Source organism: Canis lupus, chromosome 5 (assembly GCF_011100685.1).
Source record: "Canis lupus familiaris isolate Mischka breed German Shepherd chromosome 5, alternate assembly UU_Cfam_GSD_1.0, whole genome shotgun sequence".
Classification (NCBI taxonomy): domain Eukaryota; kingdom Metazoa; phylum Chordata; class Mammalia; order Carnivora; family Canidae; genus Canis; species Canis lupus.
The window spans coordinates 34,919,223-34,941,273 of NC_049226.1; the positions used below are offsets into that span (position 1 = coordinate 34,919,223).

General features: G+C 38.5%; 1 protein-coding gene and 1 long non-coding RNA gene across 5 annotated transcripts in view; one reads left to right on the top strand and one right to left on the bottom strand.

Moving 5' to 3' along the window:
• MYH8 (myosin heavy chain 8) overlaps nt 1-13,173 on the bottom strand; it is a 27,085-nt gene extending 13,912 nt beyond the window's left edge. Inside the window, 19 exon segments of the mRNA NM_001077235.1 lie at nt 523-659; nt 756-879; nt 1,250-1,367; nt 1,450-1,537; nt 3,152-3,219; nt 3,330-3,639; nt 4,673-4,843; nt 5,944-6,093; nt 6,183-6,301; nt 7,452-7,590; nt 7,758-7,861; nt 7,953-8,051; nt 8,911-8,974; nt 9,104-9,196; nt 9,280-9,394; nt 9,489-9,516; nt 11,914-12,070; nt 12,156-12,299; nt 12,964-13,173. Coding sequence (NP_001070703.1) covers nt 523-659; nt 756-879; nt 1,250-1,367; nt 1,450-1,537; nt 3,152-3,219; nt 3,330-3,639; nt 4,673-4,843; nt 5,944-6,093; nt 6,183-6,301; nt 7,452-7,590; nt 7,758-7,861; nt 7,953-8,051; nt 8,911-8,974; nt 9,104-9,196; nt 9,280-9,394; nt 9,489-9,516; nt 11,914-12,070; nt 12,156-12,299; nt 12,964-13,173 — 2,438 coding nt within the window.
• Nucleotides 1-22,051, top strand: part of LOC111095890 — a 57,496-nt gene that overhangs the window by 22,644 nt on the left and 12,801 nt on the right. Inside the window, exons 2-5 of one of the 4 annotated variants that reach the window (XR_005359501.1) lie at nt 630-732; nt 5,935-6,257; nt 7,728-7,881; nt 11,121-14,189. This is a non-coding gene — a long non-coding RNA (uncharacterized LOC111095890). Of the gene's footprint in view, nt 1-629; nt 733-5,934; nt 6,282-7,727; nt 7,882-11,120; nt 14,190-18,626; nt 18,824-22,051 lie in introns of those variants that run through there. The other 3 variants (XR_005359502.1, XR_005359503.1, XR_005359500.1) reach the window with 3 other exon arrangements.

The following is a 22,051-nucleotide window of genomic DNA, read 5'->3' on the forward strand; positions in this document are numbered from 1 at the left end:
CAGCTGAATGAGGCTCATTGGAAAAAGGAGAAGTGCAAGTTCTGAATTGGTAAATAGGTAAATTAGAATGAGGAGAAAGGCTGGGGCAAACATGGAAACAGGAGATAAGCAAATTGTTTAGCCTAGCTGGAAAAGGCTGTATGATTGGGAATGACAGATGAGCTGGGGAATACAGAGACCCCAGACAGCCGCGCACAGCAACTTGGATTTGACATAAGAGGCTGAGTGGGGGAGGGGTATGGGGGTGGGTGGGTAGGGGTCCTCAGACTGAGATATAGCATGATGAAAATCGTGCTTATTGCAAATTATTCAGGTAGCTCTATGCGAGGTGCTTGGACCAGGAGAAATTGAAGGGAGTCCAAGTGTGAGGGTTTAAGCAAAGGCAGATATATTGTAGGAGTGAGTTCTGAACTGCACAAGAAGCATTTATTAGCCACAAAATGAGAGTTAATAAATGAGAAAGGCTGAGTGATAGTCCCAAAGGACTCTCTTTACTAAGCAGATGATCTGCATGGTTGTTACCTCCTTTGCAACATCTTCTGATATTCTACCCTCATTAGGAATCCCCTGCAGACAGCTTGGGTTCTTGTTATAATTTGGGACAACTTTTCATCTCTCATTTCTTCTAGAAGACCCAGAAGGCCAGCTTTGAAGAAAACCTGGAGAAAAGGAGAATCATTAGTCTTCTTCGTGGTACAGGAGATACAGAAATAGCAGAAGGGTATGGATCAGGTAGGAATAAATGGCAGCTATACCTTGGTATGTCCAAATTTATACTGGGTGTGATCAATATCAATAGAGGCAAGAAGTTTCTCAGAAGCCTTCTTGCTGTCGATGAACTGTCCTTCTGGGATAGCACTTGCATTTAAAACTTTGTATCTGTTCAGTCAAACAAAGAAAAGAATGATTAGGGAAGTATGATTATATGGGGAAACCAAATGACCCAAAAAGGAAGTATCAACAAAGATGTGAGAAAAAAAGTAAAAGTAGAAAATCCAGCTGTCCTATAAGTTCAAATAGTAAAACAATGTGATTTTTCTGTAGTCTAATGCACACCTTCTTCCTGTTTGTAAGAAATACCATCTCTTCCAAACTGTTATCCTGTCCTGTTGCCACAAGACTTTATCATCTGACTTCTTAATTTTACAATTTACTAAGCAGGGGGCATGAAATACAATGAACAAAAGACAACAATTAAGATGATAAAGTGTTCACAGCATTCAGTGAAATACAGCAAAGAGTGACTGGCCTTTGTTTAAAATCCCCATAAAGGATCCTGCTTGGGAACCCCTTCCTGCAGATGCGGATCCCTTCCAGCACACCGTTACACCGCAGCTGATGCAGGACAAGTTCATGCTCCATGGCCCCTAAGAGGAAGAATACACATCCCTTATTTCATGGTCTAAAGCAAACATCCTGGTGCTTGTTTGGGTATCAGAAGTGTCTTACCTGGTGTTTTGGTTTCATTGGGGATGATGCACCGTACAAAGTGGGGGTGAGTGCTCCTCAGATTGGTCATCAGTTTATTTAAATTTTCCTAGAAAACCGGACAGAAGGGACTTGATGAGAAAGTTTTATCTTGGATTGCTTTTTTTAAATTATTTGGTGTGAACCTAGGCACTCGCTTAACTGTTAGGGATAAGCCTGTGAGGCTTCAGTTGGTCTGTATTTTTAAGGTCTCCAGAATTCTAGCCTGACAAATAACCACAAGGCCAAAGTGCTGAGAAGAAATGTAGCTCTCCAGGGTATTCATTTATAACACCTAGGATCTAATCTATAAACAAACTGCGAATCCCTTATCCTTGATGCACAGGAATTGTTTTCGACTGGGAATCAGACAAAAGACTGTGGTCTCATTCTGCCACTATGGAGCTGCTTGACTCTGTAAAATTCTCTTCGTCTCTCTGGGCTTTAATTCGAAAAGAGTTGAGATTACCTCTAAAACCTCTTCCATCTATCTCAGTGCTAGTAATTTTCACAGTAGTTTACATTGGGAACCTAGGTTAGTGCTTGTCCTGCCTTTGCCATTCCTTCCTCAAGTTTATTATTATCCCTGGGACCTGTCTTCTTGTTTTATACTGTTTTTGTTTTGCTTTGTTTTGTTTTTAAGAATCTAAAATCATGAGACCGTATAATCTTGTGTAGGTGGATATTGGGTGCCTGAGAATGATTCACAGCCTGAAGCATCTTGGGAGGGGTGTTATTCCAGAAAGAGTAATTGTTTATGACTGATTATGATGTTTTATTCAACTATAGAAAACTCACATGTAAATATTTCTTAATATTTTGTAGGTATACTCTTTGAGAGAAGACAAAGTTGCTTTGTTTTCTTTCATATCTCAGTTAACTATTAAGAGAGAGAATAAGTACTGTGAGCTTCTAATCTTGAAGATGTGTGCAAGGATAAGTTGATGAAGCAAGAGTCTACGTGGTGAGATGATGCAGATTGGTAGTGAGAAAGGAAAAGAACAGGCCAGTTTACCTGTTTCAGTGATGGGTTATAGCCTTTAGTTTTAAAAGGAATGAGACTTAGCTATACAGATTCTGACAAAGCAGCCCTGAGTCCAGACATTTCACATACTTCCCTTTGGAAGAGTCTGTTTTTAAGCTACCTAACAAAATCACATTATTCGTAGTAAAATTATTTGTTATTTTAATTTTAAGAGATATTTTCTAGATTAATCATCCACATAAATTACCACCTTGATGTTAGATGATTTTCAGTCATTACAAAAAATTAAATCCACCTCAGAGGACCAACATGTGATGGAAGGATGTGCTAAATAGTGTGTCTCTGGTTCACTGTCAAAGAGGAACTCAGGATCATTCTCCAAGGGCAGCATTAGTGGAATAAAGAGAACAGCTTTCCTTAGGGACAACTTTGAAGTTCAGCTATGCTTCTTTGAAAATTAGCCTGATTACCATAGTAAGAAAGCTTCTGAGGATATTTTGTCATTCCTGAACACATCAGTGATCATAATGAGGAATAATGGGTAGAGCATCTGACCCTGTAAGAGAAGCATTGCATTGGCTCTACAATGATAAGAGTGAATATTTGAACATTTCATTCCCTCTTAATTTATTCTAAACCCTATAATTATGACAATTTATAGAAACTGAATAGAGTTTTTGGGTGAAATTTGTACTTTACCCTGAAAAGGGCTGATACAGTCTGGAACGAAGAACCCTTCTTCTTAGCACCTTTCTTTGCGCCACAGTCTGAGGTAGAAAGAAAAACCCATCAATTAGAGTAGAATCCTAGAGGCTGTGATGTTATATGAACATTTTGTGGGAATGGGCTTGATTTAGATTAAGAGCACAGAGAGTACCTGCTTCAGCACTAGCGTAAGTGGAAAAGAGACTGGCCAGAGTCTTCATTGCAGACTTCTGGTACAGCCCGACCACCGTGTCATTTAGGGGGTCCTTGTTCTTGTCAAGCCAGCCACCAATGTTGTAGTCCACGGTGCCTGCATAGTGGATCAGCGAGAAGTGTGCCTCAGCCTTGCCTTTGACCACTTTGGGCTTCTGGAAGTTGGCAGACTTGCCCAGGTGCTGGTCATAGAGCTTGTTCTTGAAGGAGGTGTCTGTGGCCTTGGGGAACATGCACTCCTCTTCCAGGATGGAAAAGATGCCCAGTGGCTGGATTCAGAAACGTGGACATTAGTGTCAACCTATCTTTCTGAAAAGATGCAGATGTGGTGGCTGTATCTGACTGAATTACTAGAACTGCCAAGTAAAATATGTATATAAAATAAACTAGGGTCATAGCTCACAAAAAAAACCCTTTTATCATCACTGGAGTGACTTTTCCACCATTCCTTGTCCTATTCAATCCATAGCAACATTTTCAGTTAAAAGAATAGCAGAGTACAAACTCCAAATGTCAGCACAGCATGTGTGGGCAGTTTGTTAAAATGTTCTATATTTTCACACATTTTGCCTATTTAATGAATTAATCTATTGTCACTGTTTTATTTTGTTTTGAAGAGGATTTACGGGCTTAACCTGATGTTTATATGTGGTAATTTTATAATAAAAATAATCTTAACCTTATTTTTAAAACATTTTCTGTATTTAATCTCCTTAAAGGTGGATTATGGAAAAGCATAAGCAATTAGACTTCTTGACTTCCAAAAAGATTATCTTTCATATAGGTCCTAGCTGGATTATATGTGTACTAATTTTTATATAGAAAAAAAGACTTGTTTATGTTGTTGACATCTTGGATCTTAATGGAGATAGATTCAAAACTAGTGAGGTAGTTCTGGTGGAGCAAAATCATCTCAAGTTTTAAAATCAGGTTTGAATTGCTGTTAGAACAAAACATTAGGACAGAATGAAATTAAAAGCTCTGCTTCTTCTTATGTAGAAGAGGAAGTTCTAAACAGTAATTCTGTTTGTTCTGATACCCCTCCAGGGTGACAGTGATACTTTCTAGAATTGCTTCAGACACTTGGGAAAGTTATCCTTGCAATTTGCCTTTCTTTAGAAGTCAAATGGACGTCAAATGAGCCTGTGCAGCTCAGTCAGTTATGTGTCTGACTCCTGATTTCAGCTCAGGTCTTGATCTCAGGATCATGAGTACAAGCCCCACATTGGGCTCCACACTGGGCATGGAGCCTACTTAAAACACAACACAACAAAACAAAAGAAATCAAAGAGTCAAACAGACCTTCTCAATAAGCTCAATGCAGGCAGCTAGGTCCATCCCGAAGTCGATGAAGGTCCACTCAATACCCTCCTTCTTATACTCCTCCTGCTCCAGCACGAACATGTGGTGGTTGAAAAATTGTTGCAGTTTCTCATTGGTGAAGTTGATGCACAGCTGCTCCAGGCTGTTGAACTGCATAAAATGAAATCTTCAACGTTAAATGGATTTTTTAGCAGTAAAATTGATTACTGAAAAATTCTGTTATTGAAAAAAATGGAATACAGTAATGAAATAAAATTTAAACTAATTATTGTTCTTTTAGAAGTACCAAGGGAAAAAAATGATCATTTTTGACAACAGCGTTTATCATGAATTCTGGGCATTATTTAAAGGCACTGGTGGCAGTTATACAGCAACACTTCTGGTAGAATCTACCTCCTTCCCAGCTCTAGACTGCATAAGCAATAACATATATTAAAAGTACAATCATAGTCCCATGAGTTATAGTTTAAATTTAAGGGTGAAAGTATTTTATTGGAAAGCTTCACTTTTTTTACCATCCCATTCTTCCAATTCAGGATAAAGTTCACATTTTCACTTTTGGCTGTCTCCTTATAAGGAAAGCTTATCCTAAGACCTTTTAGTTGATGTGAAAATGGAATAATAGGCAAATTTTTCTCCTCTTCATATCAGACATTTGGCAAATTCCCTTTGCCAGGTCTGTGAAAGTAGAGACCAGATGTGGTGTAGTAATTGATGATCTGAAAGAGTCTTTGTAATAACTTACACCCACATTTTACACATGATGCAGGCTGATGGCCTGGAGGTGAAATAGTAGGTGTCAGATGGACCTGGAACAGGAGAGACTATGACCTTTCTGTGTGCTTCTCCTCCATGGGAGATGCCCTAAGCATCTGGGTTCCTGTCCTGGCTTTGCCTTAAATGGCTGTGCCTTAAATGGCTCTTTAGCAAGTTTTGATTTTCCTGCATCTCTGTTTCTCCACATGTAATTAGTAGTAGTATTAGTTACCCTTGAGTGAGTTGTTTCAAGGATTAGATGAGGTAACATTTCAAAGTGCATAGTGTAGTGCCAGAAATACACTGACACTTCCACAAATGCCCGTTATGGTTATCATTACATTTCTGTTATTGCCTAGGTATTTGGGAGGTAACTCCTGTTCTGGGTGCAGTGTTGGAGGAAGCAATGTGGATTTGTACATGTATAGGAATACCTGTATATCAGAATCCACTCTGTTTTTTTCTCTCTTTTTATTAACATGAAGACAACTCACATCAAAGATCTCAAAGCCAGCGATGTCCAGGACCCCGATGAAGTACTGCCTGGGCTGCTTGGTGTCCAGCTGCTGGTTGATGCGGGTGACCATCCACAGGAACATCTTCTCATAGACGGCCTTGGCCAGAGCGCCCACCGCATTGTACACCTTCATGGACAGAGTGGTGATTGTTGACGTACCAAAGACATGCTGAGAAGGCCTAGGATGTGTGTCATTCATTGAGGTCGTGCACTCACCTGCTGCACAGTCTGGCCTTTGGTGACATACTCGTTGCCGACCTTGACCCTGGGGTAGCAGAGGGCTTTGAGCAGGTCAGCAGAGTTCAGGTTCTGGAGGTAGGCTGCCTTGTCAGCGACTGCAGAGACACAATTTAAGAAATGTTTAATGGTGGAAATCCCTTTTAACCTAATTTTCTATTTTTCTCCAATCCATTTTCTTTATTATTTAAATAAGTTTTAAGTAATTCTATAGAAAGTCAGATGAGGTTCCCTGTGCATTAGAGCACGTACTTGCTAATAAATGGTCACTTATGCTGGCCTTTGGAGACTTATTGCTAGTAGTTTATGAGAAATTCATCAACAATTAACATATGTCCAGTGTTTATGATGACACTTTATGTAAGACAAAAGCCACAGTGCCTGCTCTTAAGGCAGACACATTAGGTGTGGTTGGAAGGAAAAGATAAATCTTAATATTTGCTGTTATAGAGAGATAAAGGTCTGAATATTTAGATCCTTATTTCAGTTTTGCTCCTCTCAATTTAGATACTAAATTTCAATGTGGATACTAAATATTACTGTGTTCCCCCTACAGAGTCTCTTTCTGAAATTCTGCTGAGGACTGTAATATAAATGTCAGGAACCACAGTAACTGTTGAAAAGTTTAGAGGAGGGAGAGAATATGTCAAGCTGGGGTGGTTGGGAAAGGCTTCAAGGAGCAGATAACTTTAGCTTCCTTGGTAGGTCCTATATGTTCCACATATGGAATACATGATTTTTCTTTCTCAGTTCTTATTTTATCTGACTGCCTAGAGTGCCTACGGGTTCATATGTAGACAACGCACACATGCGCACAGATGTCTAGGGACATCCTTCACCCTCAGCTCTGTGTTGGGCAGATCCTGTATCTCCAGCCACTAGTTTACTGAGCTACTGTGGAAATAGCTAATATGCCAAGTAGTCTTTCGTACTTAGCCACCATTGCCATGGCAGAGCAGGAGTGCTATGCCATCTCTCTCTCTCTCTCTCATCTGGCCCTAGTTGTGCTTTTTTAGATATATTTTTATAAGTGCCTATTAGGTCATTTTAACTTATTTGGGTTGTTTAAAAATGATGGAGGTTTGGAGACACGAGGGAGAAAAAGGAGTGAGGAAAATGTGCAGTGTGTAAATATGTATATGCCCTTCAGAAGTTCAGCTATAATGGAGATGTGAGTTTAGTATAGGCTTCTCTCTCTCTTTTTTTTTTTTCCTGCTGTATTCTCCAGAAGGAGATTCATCTGGTAACCTTCGGTGCCATCTGGCTCAGCCTGCTCCTCCCGCTGCTTCTGCTTGAACTTCATGTTCCCATAATGCATCACGGCCCCCGTGAGCTTGTAGATGGAGACTTTCTCTTCAGGAGTGAAGCCCAGGATGTCAATGGCACTCTGCCAGGAGACATGACAGGACAAAGGTTTAGGGCAGAAGAGATTAATTTATTTTAAAGAATTTATACTGTATCCTATACTGACTGTGTCCACCTACAGTGGGCTGTTCCCACACATAACGAATTTTTTTTTTACAGTGTGTGTATGTGTATGTGTATGTGACTTACATCTGTAGCCATCAGCTCCTCTTGGTCATCAATGCTGGGGACTGTGATCTCCCCTTGGCTGACGAAGGCATAGTCATATGGATTGGTGGTGATCAGGAGCATTTCTGAGTGCATATAATTCAAGGTATACATTTTATATTAGAAGTTGTTAACAAAAATATTAATGTTCATCTGTGAATTTAAGTTCTTTCTTACCAATCAGATCTGGCTTCTTATTGGAAGTGATCTGATAAAAAATATGGTAGCTTCTTTCTGCCTTCAGCTGGAAAGTAACTCTAGACTTTTCTAGAAGATCTGAAAATAGAAATAGGTATTAAATTAGGGGAAAAAATGCTGCTGAAAATAAATACATATATATTTTTGGGTGGGTGGGGAGATTGGGGAGGTTACAGAGGCTAAGGAAGATGGGGAGAGAATCTTAAGCAAGTTCCACACCCAGTGTGGAGCCTGATGCTGGTCTCAATCTCACAACCCTGAGGTCATGATCTGAGCTGAAATCAAGAGTCAGATGCTGAACTGACTGAGCCACCTAGGTGTCCTAATGTTGCTGAAATATTAAGTGAACCTCAGTGTTTTTGCTAAAACTGTGAGCATTACGTTAGACTCCAATGAGATTTCTCCCTAATGATTGGTCATCTTGGTGCTGCATACTGGAATTCCAAATACTTACAGCAACTACCCAAGTTCCTCACCACCTGAGAGCAGAGACTGAAGCCCGTCTGATCTAGTAAAAGTAAACTTTTAATAAGGGGGTCCTGTGACCCTGTATTATAATCGATCTGTAATATCTTCTCCTTCCTCATGTTATCTGAGACTTCATGGTGAGTGGCTATTTAGAAACACCTAACAAAGCTCAAATGAAGAGCAAATCACAGAGATGTATTGTAAACCTATAGGTAACTCATAGGAACCCAGAAGTAACCCTAGCGTGTCTCTTGGAAAAAAATATCAAAGTTACTTCTGTGGCAGGAATCTCAGGAATGTATTCCAGAACCATCAATCTGCGGAGGTCGACAGAGCATTTCGATAAGTCTGGCATTACCTTATGGGCAATACTGGCAGCAGGCTCAGAGCATACCAGGTGTTCCTGAATAGCTCTGCAAATGAAATAATTTTTCTCTCTGTTTTGATTTTCGGTGGACCTGTTACTTACATGTTTCAATATCTGCAGAAGCCAGTTTCCCTGTGGTACCAAAGTGGATTCTAATGAATTTACCCTTGAAAAGAGAAATATTATTAAGTATTAAAAAGTTGAAGCACACAGAAAGATGCAATTGAAATAATTCAGACACGCTATCTCTGGCATGTAAGGGCTGAGAAGATCCTTCTGTGACCAGGAGACTTACAAAGCGAGAGGAGTTGTCATTCCTCACAGTCTTGGCATTGCCAAAGGCCTCCAGTAGGGGGTTGGCACTGATGATCTGATCTTCAAGGGTCCCCTGCAAAGGCAAGAGCAGTCCTTACCTCTGGGGCTCCAGACTTTCTGAGAGCCTGAGAGTCTTGAGTCTGACCCCAAACTCACCTGCATCTTGCCAGAAGTAGCTTCTTCCTTCTTCTTCTCTCCAGTGACCGCAATTGTTGCAAAGTACTGGATGACACGCTTGGTGTTCACGGTCTTCCCGGCACCAGATTCTCCTCTGTCAGAGAAGAGAAGAGATCAAAACGACTGCAGCTCACATTGTCCATATCTATGACAATCACCACAAATCAGATAAGGGAATAATCACGTACGTGATCAGGATGGACTGGTTCTCACGATCTGTGGAAGAGAAATCAAGACCCCCAGTCAAAAAAAGAAAGAACATTCAATATAAAGATTATTGAATCCATTTAGATCAAACACAGCTGTTCTTCTGACATTCTGAAGACGTCACCTATGATTTTGGTTTGGTGGTTAGTCCCCAAGGAGCGCTTGGCTCTTGGAGCAAAATTTGTGAAAATGAGAGGCAAGCTATCATCTGTTTCCTTTTGTATCTTATTCAAGACTTTGTGATGAGAAATTTCAAACAGGTATCACAGAGAGACAATTACAGAGAGCCCCCCATGTCCCCATCCTACAGTTTCAACAATTGTTATCACTTGGCCAATTTTATATCCTCTATACTCCTTCCTGTCCCATTCTCCCTGGATTTTTTTAAATATTTTTTTTATTTATTTAGTCATGAGAAACAGAGAGAGAGAGATAAAGAGAGAAAGGCAGAGACACAGGCAGAGGGAGAAGCAGGCTCCATGCAGGGAGCCCAATGTGGAACTGGATCCCAGGTCTCCAGGATCAGGCCCTGGGCTGAAGGCAGTGCTAAACCGCTGAGCCTCCCGGGCTGCCCTCTCCCTGGATTATTTTAAAGAAAATCCCAAGCATTTTATAATTTCATTTATCAATACTTCAGTAAGAATGATAGAATTTTGAAGTCATGAGGAATCTTAGAAATTACTGAGGCCAAACTCTTTCAATTAACAAACAGATAAAGAAGCTAGGACCCAGAGAGGAATCAGTGACTTTTTGAATAATAATTATATAGCTTGTTAAGGTCAAATATATTCAGGTCTTCTGATTTCTACTTTCTATATTTTTCTGCTACCTAGCCTCCTGCCAGGTCTTGATAGGACTAATATGACTGCTGGTAACACTAAATAGGGAAGGGATCTGGAATTGTGAATGTGTTCAGTTAGTCTTCTGTTCCTTTTAACTTGATGTACATTTCTAAATGATAAAAACAGACGTTGTCACTAGTTATATGACTGATAACATTGGATTTATGCCAATTTTCTGATATGTTAGATCTCCAATTCTATTTGAATAAATTCTCATATCTAAAAATACTGGAGAAATAGATACAAATCTGGATGTTATTTTGATGTAGGTGTAGACTTTAGAGAACTTCAGAGTTCTCTTCAGAGCAGTGGACACAGATTTTAGAAGACACTCAAATTGATTTTTTTTTTCTAGTAGCAGAAAAACTATGAGATCATATCACATCTCATGGGAGCACCAGTAAGAGAACAATGTTTTAGTCTCTTTTGGCAATGCCAAAATAACATTAACCAGGTCAAATGCTGCAGTTTTGTGTGGTTTTATGTAGAAGTCATGTTTGGGAGCCCTAAGTAACTGTGAATTTGGAGCAGCCCCAAAGCTTGGGGATGGGAAACCTTGGTAGGGGCAGCGGTATACATAACAGGGTAAGTGCAGCTGCTGAGTCTTAAACCCTCCGAAATGAGCCAGCCTTTGGATCATTTCTGGAAGGTAGCTAGCTTCTGCTAACAACCAAAGAACAGTTTACTAGCATGAAATCCTCATAGAATTGCTGGCCAATTTGTAATGGAAGATTCCTATTTTATTCCTTTCTCTTCTCCCTTCTTCAACAGATGATTTAAAAACAAGGGCAGCAGAACAAGCAAATGAAAACTAAAAAAGAACAAAACCCTTTCAGTTTCCAAAACTCTATGGAACAACAGGAAACTCTGGAGTTTAAAATATCTCCAAAGGCACTACATTTGGTGTGTGAAGATAAAAGGTTTTAATGCCATATTTGGGCCTATAATGCGTATCAAAGCTGTTTATGCTTTGATAAGACAGGAATAAAAGAGTTTGATATAATTTCAAAAATATTTTCAGAGGAAGAGGTATTTTTATTTTCTTCCATTCTAGTAGGAAGAAACTTCAGAATCATCAGGAGGAAAGTGGTAGCTCTTTATTTACACGGGTTATACCCTAAAGGCTGTCAGTTTGTTTAAAGATAAGAATTCACAAAGCTTTCTAGCTGTAGCTGGTAACTGTGTTCCTTGATCGCTGTGGATGTGCTTATTTTAAAATCATTGATTGGAACTTTTCTCCTGTTGAAATCAGAAATTACAACCTGTGGGAAAGCAGCAGATGTGTTTACAGAGGTCTATTAATTGTTTCCGCCTGGGTTCTGCTTACTAACTGGGTTAGCTTGGGCAGGTAGGTCAATGAACTCAGCCAGCTTCCCTTTACTCTCTCTAACATGGGGATGACTGCTGTGAAGAATATATGATACTGTAGTTCTTGGAAGTTCCTTGAAAACAGTGAAGCCCCATGCGGCTACAATGTATTATTATAATCAGAGCCCAGACAGTCTGTTTGTTTGTTAAGGATTCTGTTTCCACATTTCTGTGAATAGTTGTGTCACTCACTCACCGGTCAGCATGAACTGATAGGCATTGTCAGAGATGGAGAAGATGTGGGGCGGGGCCTCTTGGCGCTTCTTGCCTCGGTAGGCGGCCACCACCTCGGGGTTGTACACTGGCAGCCACTTGTAGGGGTTGACGGTGACGCAGAAGAGGCCCGAGTAGGTCTGAGAAAACCAGAGAGTGCAACATGTGGATCTTGTCTTTACTCAGAGAGAGAGACAGAATAAGGACATCCTGAAAGGCACTCACATAGATCATCCAGGCTGCATAACGCTCTTTGAGGTTGTACAGCACTCCAGGCTCGTGCAGGTGTGTCATCATGGCCATGTCCTCGATCTTGTCATATTTCGGAGGGTTCATGGGGAAGACTTGGTCCTCTCTGACAGTCAGAGTCTGGCAAGTAAAGCAAGAGACCACTTCATATAAATGGTGGGACGTGGGGTTGGTTTGTCTATTTGCTTTGTTTATAAGACTATCATTACAGACACTTTCCATTATATTATTCAGTATTCTTTAAACAAAGGCATGAAATTATATTTGTTTCAGAGTCTGATGCTAAGAAAATACGTCTCCTATGACAAACTAGAATACTACGTTTTTTAAAAGATTTTTATTTCTTCCCACGTCCCCCTGTCGCAGGTTTATCAGTTTATATTTTTTTATTCTTATTTTAATAGGCTGAATTTTTAATTTTTCCTGGCTGTTCATTACGGGAAATTACTAATACATTATTTAGCTAAGAAATTAACAATAGTTTCCTGACCAGAGAAGCTGGCTTCTATTTCCCCCAAGTTTGGGGGTTTAGAGTGGGAAGTGGGAGTGAGGGATATGGTGGCAGCTAACTCTAGTGTGTTGAAGTCCTGTGAGCTTCTGGGAAGGGGGGACCTGAGGTTACCACTGGGAACCTCCTTTGCTGTGCAAACTGGGTGTCCGTAATGGACCAGAAGGGTGTCTATAGTGGCAGGAGACCTAGAGCTTCCCAGCAAGTAGAGCTTCACCTCCAAGTGAGGAGACCCAGAAAGACAGCCGGGAGCGTTTCCTCTCTTTGTTTACTTACTGCTCCACCTTCTGTCTTCACAGTTACTTTCCCTCCTTCCTTGCTCTGTATGGTGCTCTTCACGTAGGAGGCTTTGGGCTCCGCGACAAAGACGGATGTTTTAGCATCGAAGGGCTTATTTTGGGCCTCGATCCGCTCCTTTTCGGATTTTCGGAGGAAGGGAGCGGCTTCGCCAAAAACCGCCATCTCAGCGTCTGAACTCGCGCTCATGGCTGCGGTTTCTTTAGCAGAGGATTCTGCCTTGGGGAAGAAATGGGGCAGAGGGAGAAATGGAAACCAGAAGTTATACCTGTGAGCGAGGATATACATGAAAGCAGTGTTGCACCCCATTGCTTGGGCTGCCAGTGCTCCCCCAGGCTGTCCTTTACTGGTGTTCTCACACAGGCCAGAGGACTGGTCAGGCATGTTAGGACTGGAGCTTCATTCTTAGTACTTTGCAGATTTCCTTATAGATCACGTCTCTTGATCCTCAGGGCCAGAATGCCTACACTGGAACCCTATGTGTTTGAATCTCTACACTGTAACAATATCTATAGCTGGTGGATTGTTCTATAGCAGCTGCCTGTCTTTCATCCCTGCTTTTCCTTCTGCATGATGTTTGCATCTGCCATATATCAGGACAGTCATATCGTTAGGATAGAAGGTTTGTCTTGTGCAAAGGGAGGTTGATACTTTCAAAGTTTTCAAAAATGTGCTTTGCCTTTATAAGTGGCTTTTTTTTTTTTACTCTTAAGACTTGTGTTATTATTATTTTTTTAAATTCATTTATTTGAGGGGAGAGGAGCAGAGGGGGAAGGATGGGAAGAATCTCAAGCAGGCACAGAGCCTGACGAAGGGATGGCTCTCACAACCCTGAGATCATGACCTGAGCCAAAATCAAGAGTTGAATGCTTAACCTATTGAGCCTCTCAGGTGCTCCAAAGCTTCTGTTATTTTAAAAATCTACTTTATGTTAATAGTTAGTATTAAATCTCTCAGTGGGTCATTGAAAGAACGTTATAATAAATTCTTAATATGGGTAGTTTTGCCTTTTGGCTTGTTACCAAGAGACTTAGTGTTGCCTTAATTCCAGAATCTCTTTTGACAGATTGTTTTTCGCATGAGAGATTTCAACTGCCAGTTAACAGATCTAATTGCGGAGAAAGGAGAGCTTCAGGATGAAGACCCTTCTTCCCACATACATTCTCGGGCTTCTTTTCTTTCCATCAGTAAAAAGAAAAACAAACGTAAGGGTTCATCACATGTAAACCATTGTCCTCTGATTGAAAGATACGCCTCTGTAGGGTTGGCCAGTTAGATTGTTTGAGTCTTTCATTTCCTTTCAGGTGTAAATTACTTGGGGAAGGGCCAGGACCTGTCCTCAATTAGGCACCGTATTTAGCACTCTGTGGGTGTACCATGGGCGACTTTTTAGATGAGCAATAATAAATCTTCCTAAAAACAAATAACAGTGAGTCATCAAAAAGTAATTAAAACATTATGGTTGTCACAAGTTGTCTTCATTTTCTGATAAGGATTTTTCTGGGGTGTTTAAAAAATATGTTAGATGTCTAAGGGTCAGTGCTTTGCCAAGTGCTTTGCTTGGCATTGGAATAGTCTGTTGCTCCTGGACGGATCTATCAGAATCCATTCTATCCCAAATGGTCCTTCAACCCTGGAACTCAGGTGAGGGGAGTGTAGAGGAGAAGGTGTCCTGGAGCAGCATTTTCCCAGCATTGATAAGCAGTCATTTGGAAGCACTGCCTGCTTAGGTAAGAGCAGGGGCATGGAAATGGTGTACAATTTGGAATTGTTCCCAGCTTCATTAGCCTAAATGCCCTGTGTCATCAACACAACCAAAAAGCTGAGGCTTACCTTCCGAGTTCCAGACGAAACGCAGGTTCAGAAGTGGCTGACACTGTAAACGACAGGTCTCTTATTAGCAAAGCTCTGACATTCCAGTAAAACAGTTACAGAATTATAATTGCCCTGGTCTGAAACTCAGCTCTGTGAAAATAAAAATCAGACGGGGGCAGGGGGCAGTTTTATGCTCATGGGTGGGGCACAAGGCCAGCTCTTCTGGTCCCTGGGAGTCCTTCAAGCCCCAAGGCCCCCATCACTCACCTCTGGGTTCTTGGTGGAGATAAGGCAGGCGGGGTCCCTGTGCCTATATAGGCACCAGTGTGCTGACGCTGCGGCTCTCTCTTCTTTGTTAGGGCAGGACATTTGGCAACATGACCCTCCGTGTAATTTGTACTGACATTTGGCATGTTTGGATATAATTAGAAGTATTCATATCATTTTGAGTATGTGAACCAATCTCCTATAAATAATTTGACAGGGACCAATCTGCCTGCAGAGAATGCTTTCTAGTATGCTGGGAAGGTGATCTTTGACAGTGCCTAGTGGGGCCTCAGAGTCTGTTCCCAGGAGCTATATTCGATTTGGCAAACTCTTCCACGCATACCTGTGGTAACCCGGTGATCTGATTCCCAGCGACACATTGCTCTCACGGCCTTATCCATTTTTCCCTATTTGTTACCGTAGGAGCCTTCCAATTCATCCCCCTGAGTCACTGCCAAGGCTCACCCTTGGGCTTGGGCAGCAGTGCCAAGGAGAGAGGAGAGTCTCCACTGTTGGCCCAGTACCCACCCCCTTAGCACTGAAAAACATTACTATTTCAGTATAAAATAGTATGTATTCAGTGTAGGAAAAAACTACAGATAAGCAGAGAGAAAAAAATGTCTATAAACCCAGTATGCAGAGATAAAATAGAGACATATAAGTGGGATCATACTATATACATGTATATAGTATGTGTATGTTTTATAATCTACTTAAAGTTATAAGTAATTTTCATATCAGTGATATAATTTTATCCTTACTCTTTAAACAGATTTTGTTATGATCATTCTTTTTAAATTAAAATCTTTCTGGGGCACCTAGGTGGCTCAGTGGTTGAGCGAAATTTATATTTCGGAAAATATAAATTAATGAAACTGGTCTAAGAAGATTGGCTCATAGAAAATACTAACGTGGGCAGCTTGGGTGGCTCAGTGGTTTAGCACCGCCTTCACCCCAGGACCTGATCCTGGGGATCAGGGATCGAGTCCCACGTCAGACTTCCGGCATGGAGCCTGCTTCTCCCTCTGCCTGCTTCTCCCTCTGCCTGTGTCTCTGCCTCTATCAGTTTCTCGAATAAATAAATAAAATCTTTAAAAAATATATTAACGAGGTGTTTAAAATATGTTAGGTAGTATTATACTTTACATATTTACCAACTTATATTTTTCATTCTATACTCTTAGATTATTTTCCATGTTAGTACATAAACTAAAATAGACAAAAATTTAAAACATACACAAAAGTAGAGAAAAGGGTATATGAACCCATTGTAGTTATCATCCAGCATTAGTAATTAATTACCAGTTCATAGTCTTGTTTTGCATATACCCCAAACCACTACTATCCCTGGATTATTTTGATATTACTCCTTTGAAAATTTATATGTAGAATTCTCTTTGGTCTAGATTATGATTATTTCTTTTTGTACAAATTCCAGAAGATTTGTCCTGTTTTGTAATAGTGATTTTTTTTTTTTTTTTTGCAAACACACGAGGGTTTATTTACAAGCTCGGGCTTGGGTCCAACTGTACCCGACACAGCAGAGCAGGGACTTGGACCCCGAGACTTGTAATAGTGATATTAACTTTGTTCTGGCATCTCAGTCTTATGGAAGTTTTAAATTTTTATGTAGTCAAAGTTATACTTTTCATTTGTGTTTTTGCTTTTTTTTTTATATTATAAAAGAAGGCCTTCTCTAATTCAAGGACTTAGGGTCATAAATATGTTCTTCTGTATTTCTAGTATAATGTTTTAAAAATACATACTGACATTTGTAATCTAGCTGTATTTGTGTGTGTGTTTATGTGAACGTAATGTTTCTGAATTCCATATTTTGTATCATGTTTCTGTGCCAATAGCACATATGCTTTGATATCCAGTAGGGCACATTATCCCTAATTATTCATTTATTTTAAATTTGTCTTGAAAATTGTTGCATTCCTTTGTATACATTTTTAGTGTTTTGTTGCTATGGTGAATGGTATTATTTTTCTGATTATCCTTCCCACTTGGTTATTACTGGCATGTGGCAGCCAAGATGGTCTGCTGAGAACCTCAGGTATGTCTGTGGCAGTTGTGTGCTATCTCTCTTCATTTCCCAGATGGTTTTGTGGCATAGGGCAGCCATGTAACTGCTTTGGCTAATGATGAAGTGCAAGCAGGAGTTGCTGGGTGGGACTTCCAGAAAAGAGAGCAGGCTTCACTGGGACTATCTTTCCCTTTCCCTTGTCACCCCTTTTTGGCATAGAACACAGGTGTGATGGTTGAGCTACCTTGATAGAAAGTTCAAGAGAATTTCAGAGACACTGTTGATATCTGTGAATTGAGTTTTAATAGTGAAGAAGAAAGTGAACCACATATTAATAAGGTTCCATTTACTCAGATTTTCTGTTGCATGGAAACTCAGTCCTCAATAGATTGTGGTGTTGCAGAAAGTTGGTTTTACCAGTATCTTTCATCTGGCCCCCTTACTGAGTTTCCTTATCACTTCTAACAATTATGTGATTCTCTTGGGCTTTTGATGTAGATATGCACAAATAATCACAATTTTGTGTCTTCTTTCTTTTGTTATTTTTATATGTCATTTTTTTTCTTTTCTTATTGCATCACCTAAGACATTTAGGACAATGTTGAATAGTAACACTAGGATACTTAGACTCTAGACAAGGTAAGCGATCCTTGTTTTGTTCCTGACTTTAATTGTATCACCTCTGACGTTTCAAGTGGTATTTACTGTACACTTTATATCTAGTTTGCTAGTGATATTAATCATAAAAATGAATAAAGCTGCTTCATTTCTAGGTACATGACGAGAATTGAAAACATATGCTTATACAAAAATTTGTACACAAATATGCATAGCAGCATTATCCACAATAGGCAGAAAATGGAAACAACTCAAATGTTCATCAGCAGACAATGGATAAATGAAATGTGGCCTATCCATATGATGGAGAGTATTCTTCAGCCATAAAAAGGAGTGAAATACTGACACATGTTACAGCATGGATGAACTTTGAACCTCAGAGGCATTATGCTGAAGTGACAGACATAGGGCACTTATATTTGGTGATTCTATTTCTATAAAATGTCAACAACAGGCAAGTCCGTAGAGACAGAAAGGAGATTGGTGGTTGCCAGAGGATGGTCTGGAGAGGGGAAATTGAAGAGTGACTGCTAATGAGATTTCTTTTTGAGGGGATGAAATGTGAAATTAGGTAGTGATTATGGTTGCATAACTTTGTAAATCTACTAAAACCACTGAATTGTATGTTTAAATGGAGAACTTATGGCATGTGAATTATATCTTTAAAAATGTATTGGATTTTATCAGTGTTTTTTCCTACATTTATTGAGATTTTTTCTCTTCAAATTTATTAATGTAGAGAATTATGTATTAGATTTTCTCACTTTTACCACTAAAATTCTTGAAATGAAACCTATAGGAATAACACTGTTTAATTTCCTACTCAAGTATACTAATATATATATATATATTTTTTAATGTGATATTTCTGCATCTGAGTTCATTATGGGACTATGACATGGTTTTCTTTTCTTATGCCATACTCTTCTGGTTTTGATATGGACCTGGTGATAGGTCTTGTAAAATAAGTAGTTTTCCGTTTCTGTTTTCTGCAACATTGTGTTTAGAATGTTAGTAATCTGTTCTGTGAACATTTGGTAGAGTTCTTTCATGGAATTCTTTTGGCCTGTAGACTCTTTGGAGGAGGAATCTTTTATTTACTCTTATCATGTAAGTTTTTAAAAAATGGCTATTGAGAAATGTGTTCGGAGTTTCTGTTTGTTTTTTTGGCCCGTTTAGAAATTTCATGTTTTCCTAGAAAATTGCCCATTTCGTGTGAGGTTTCAGATGTTTTGACTTTTTTTTGTTCATATCTTTTTATAGTTAAAAGCTTCCCAATTGATTCCATTTTATTCTTTATTCCTTTTTATTCCTCTTCTACATAGTTTAATTTTGTTCTTTTATTTCAAATCATAATTGCTAAAGTTTTGTCTTTTGTGTCAGTCTTTTAAATTTAGTCTTACCAATTTTTTTCGTATTTTTCATATTTTCTTTTTTATATTCTGCTTTTAATCTCATCTATTCTTTTATTCCTTGAGGTTTATTTTATTTGCTTGTATCCAGCATCTTAAACTGAAAGCTTCATTTATTTTCATTCTTTCTTATGATCTTACAGGTTTATTTGTGGTTATAAATTTTTCTTTGGTAACTACTTTGGTTGAATCTCACAGGTTGATATGTAGTACTCTGCTTGTCCTTCAATTATAATTACTTTAAAATTTCCATTTCAACTCTCATGTTTATTTTTTAGATTTTCAGTTGAATAAATTTGGGCATTGAGGGGGAGGGTTCTCTTTTAGCTGTTAATTCTTTTCATTGTGCATGTATTGCACTCAGCTTGTTTCCTGGTAGACCGAGTAGGAGTAAGGGATGTCATCTGCTCTCTGTCTCCATAATTTGGCCTTTTCTAGAAATTTCCTGTAGATGGAATCCTACTGTGTGCATTCTCTAGTGAGGGGGCTCCTTTCCCTTAGCCTATTTTGAACTTCATGCATGTTGTTGCTTGTATCAATATTTTGATCATTGTTATTGCAGAGTATAAGCCCCTTGTGTGGATGTGCCACACATGTTTATCGGTTCACCAGCTGAGGGACATTTGAATTGTTTCCAGTTTTTGGCTGTTATGAACAACTCTGTTAATAATATTCCATATAAGGAATTGTATGGACATTTGTTTTCATTTCTCTTAGGTAGATAATTAGGAATTGAATTGCTGGGTGGTTTAACTTTTTAAGAAACTGCTGAATTCTTTTCCAGAGTGACTGTACCATTTTATACTTCTACCAATAATTTGAGGGTTCCAGTTTCTTTACATTCTTACCTATACTTGTGTTGCCCTTTTTGCTTATGGCCATCCTAAGTGTAGCGTGGTATCTCATGTAGTTTTAATATTTATTTCCTTAATGAATAATGATTTTGATTACTTTTTCGTGTGCTTATTTGCCATTTATGTATTTCTTTAGGTAGAGTGTCTATCTAAATCTTCAGCCCATTTAAAAAATTGGGTCATTTTCTTACTATTTGCTTGTTAAAAGTTATGGCTAATGGTTTCTTTTGAAGAATTGATTTTAAATTTTAATGAGGTCCTTTTTTTTTTTTATGAAGTCAGTATTTTCTTTTAGGGATCATGCTTTTGATACATTTTACAACTATTTCCTAATGCAAAGTCACCAGTATTTTTTTATGTTTTCTTCTATATATTTTATGTTTATAACTCTTATGTATAGGTCTTTACTTAGTTTCAGGTTAATTTTCATGTATGGTTGAAGGAAGGGTCTGGGTTCATTTGTTTTTGCATATAGATATCCACTGCTTTCAGTGCCATTTGTTGAAAAGACTATCCCTTTTCTTCAAGGTTACCTTGGTATCTGTGCCAAAAATTTTTGGCGGTTTTTCTTATTTTATAATTGAAACTATTTGCTTTTCATGTAGTTTATGTAATTATATGCTTCAGAATTCCAGAAGCACAGGAGAATATACAATGAAAACCTTTTCTTACACTATTTAGTGTAAGAAAACTATTTAGTTTTCTTCCTCAGAGTCAAAAATAGTTATCAGATTCTTGTGTGCCCTTAGCAGGTATTTTATGCATATATTAAAAATATTAACAAATATGCATATTTCTTTTCCCTACATAGCTCAATTTTTGAAAAAAAAATTTAAGTAGATTCCACACCAAATGTGGAACCCAAAGCGGGGCTCAAACTCATGACTGTGAGAACAAGACTTGAGCTGAGATCAAGACTTGGACACCTAACCCACTGAGCCACTTAAGCATCCCAAGAATGTTTTAGATCAGTGTTTTTAGTCTGTTTTATTCATTACTTCCTCCTGAAGAGAAAAATTAATTAATTAAGTTTAATTTTTGCCAAGAAACGAAACACTAAGGAATAATATTTTAATTGAATAAGTATAAATTCAATTAATTTCTCCCTAACAAGAGAAAGTAAGCAGTTAAATTTTTTCAGGTAAGGTTGTGCTTGGCAGGGGGAAGGAAGAGGCACAAACTATTATGATACCTAAAATTTGTTTTGCTCTTCTAAGAACTAATCTTCATTTCTTAAAGAGTGATAGAATTTCTGTTGAAAGTGCATATATTAGGATAACTGGCTGGCTCAGTCAGTGAAGCATGGTCTCAGGGTTGTGATTTTGAGCCTCATGTTGGGTATAGAGATTACTTAAAAATAAAATCTTCAAAAAAATGAAATGCATATTTTAGATGCTTAAAAAGCACAGTTTCTCATTATTGGCTACAAAATTTAATATTTGTTCAAAATGGTGTTTGGGAAAGAAAAGTTCCACAATTAGGGCTTGAGGGGACTGGGGCTGCCACCATTGCAAACTCTAGATTTTTTTTTCAATTGAAATATACAAAATTAATATTTATTTTTACAATTGAGCTTGTTATTTGTGTTATTTAGCCATCTATATTTTTAGTTTTGTTTACTTAGTCTGTAGTTTCTCTAGTAGACCCAAATTAAACTCCACTACAGTTGTTCTCAGATCTTTCAGATTTTGTTTGTATAATTTGAAGATAGCTGCTAATAACTCCATAGAAATTTGTGGTCATTTCATCTTTCTGGTGAATTGTGTCTTTTAAAAATAAAATACAAACTATCCCTGCTGTATTTAGTGTTATTTTACCTTGAATTCTATTGAATTCTATTTTTTGCTTATATTTTCCTATATTTGCTTTTGTTTTTTGGTAGCATATAGATGGCTGATCTTTTCCTATACCTTTATTTTTTATTTTTCTGAGTTATTTTATTTACATCTAACTTTAAAAATTACTAGTAGCTACTTTAAAAATCTAATATGAAAGCTTTTTTTAATAGGTAAGTTTTAAAGGCAGCAAACTGTCTAGCATGCTTTTTATAATGTGAACGTTTTATTTTTAAA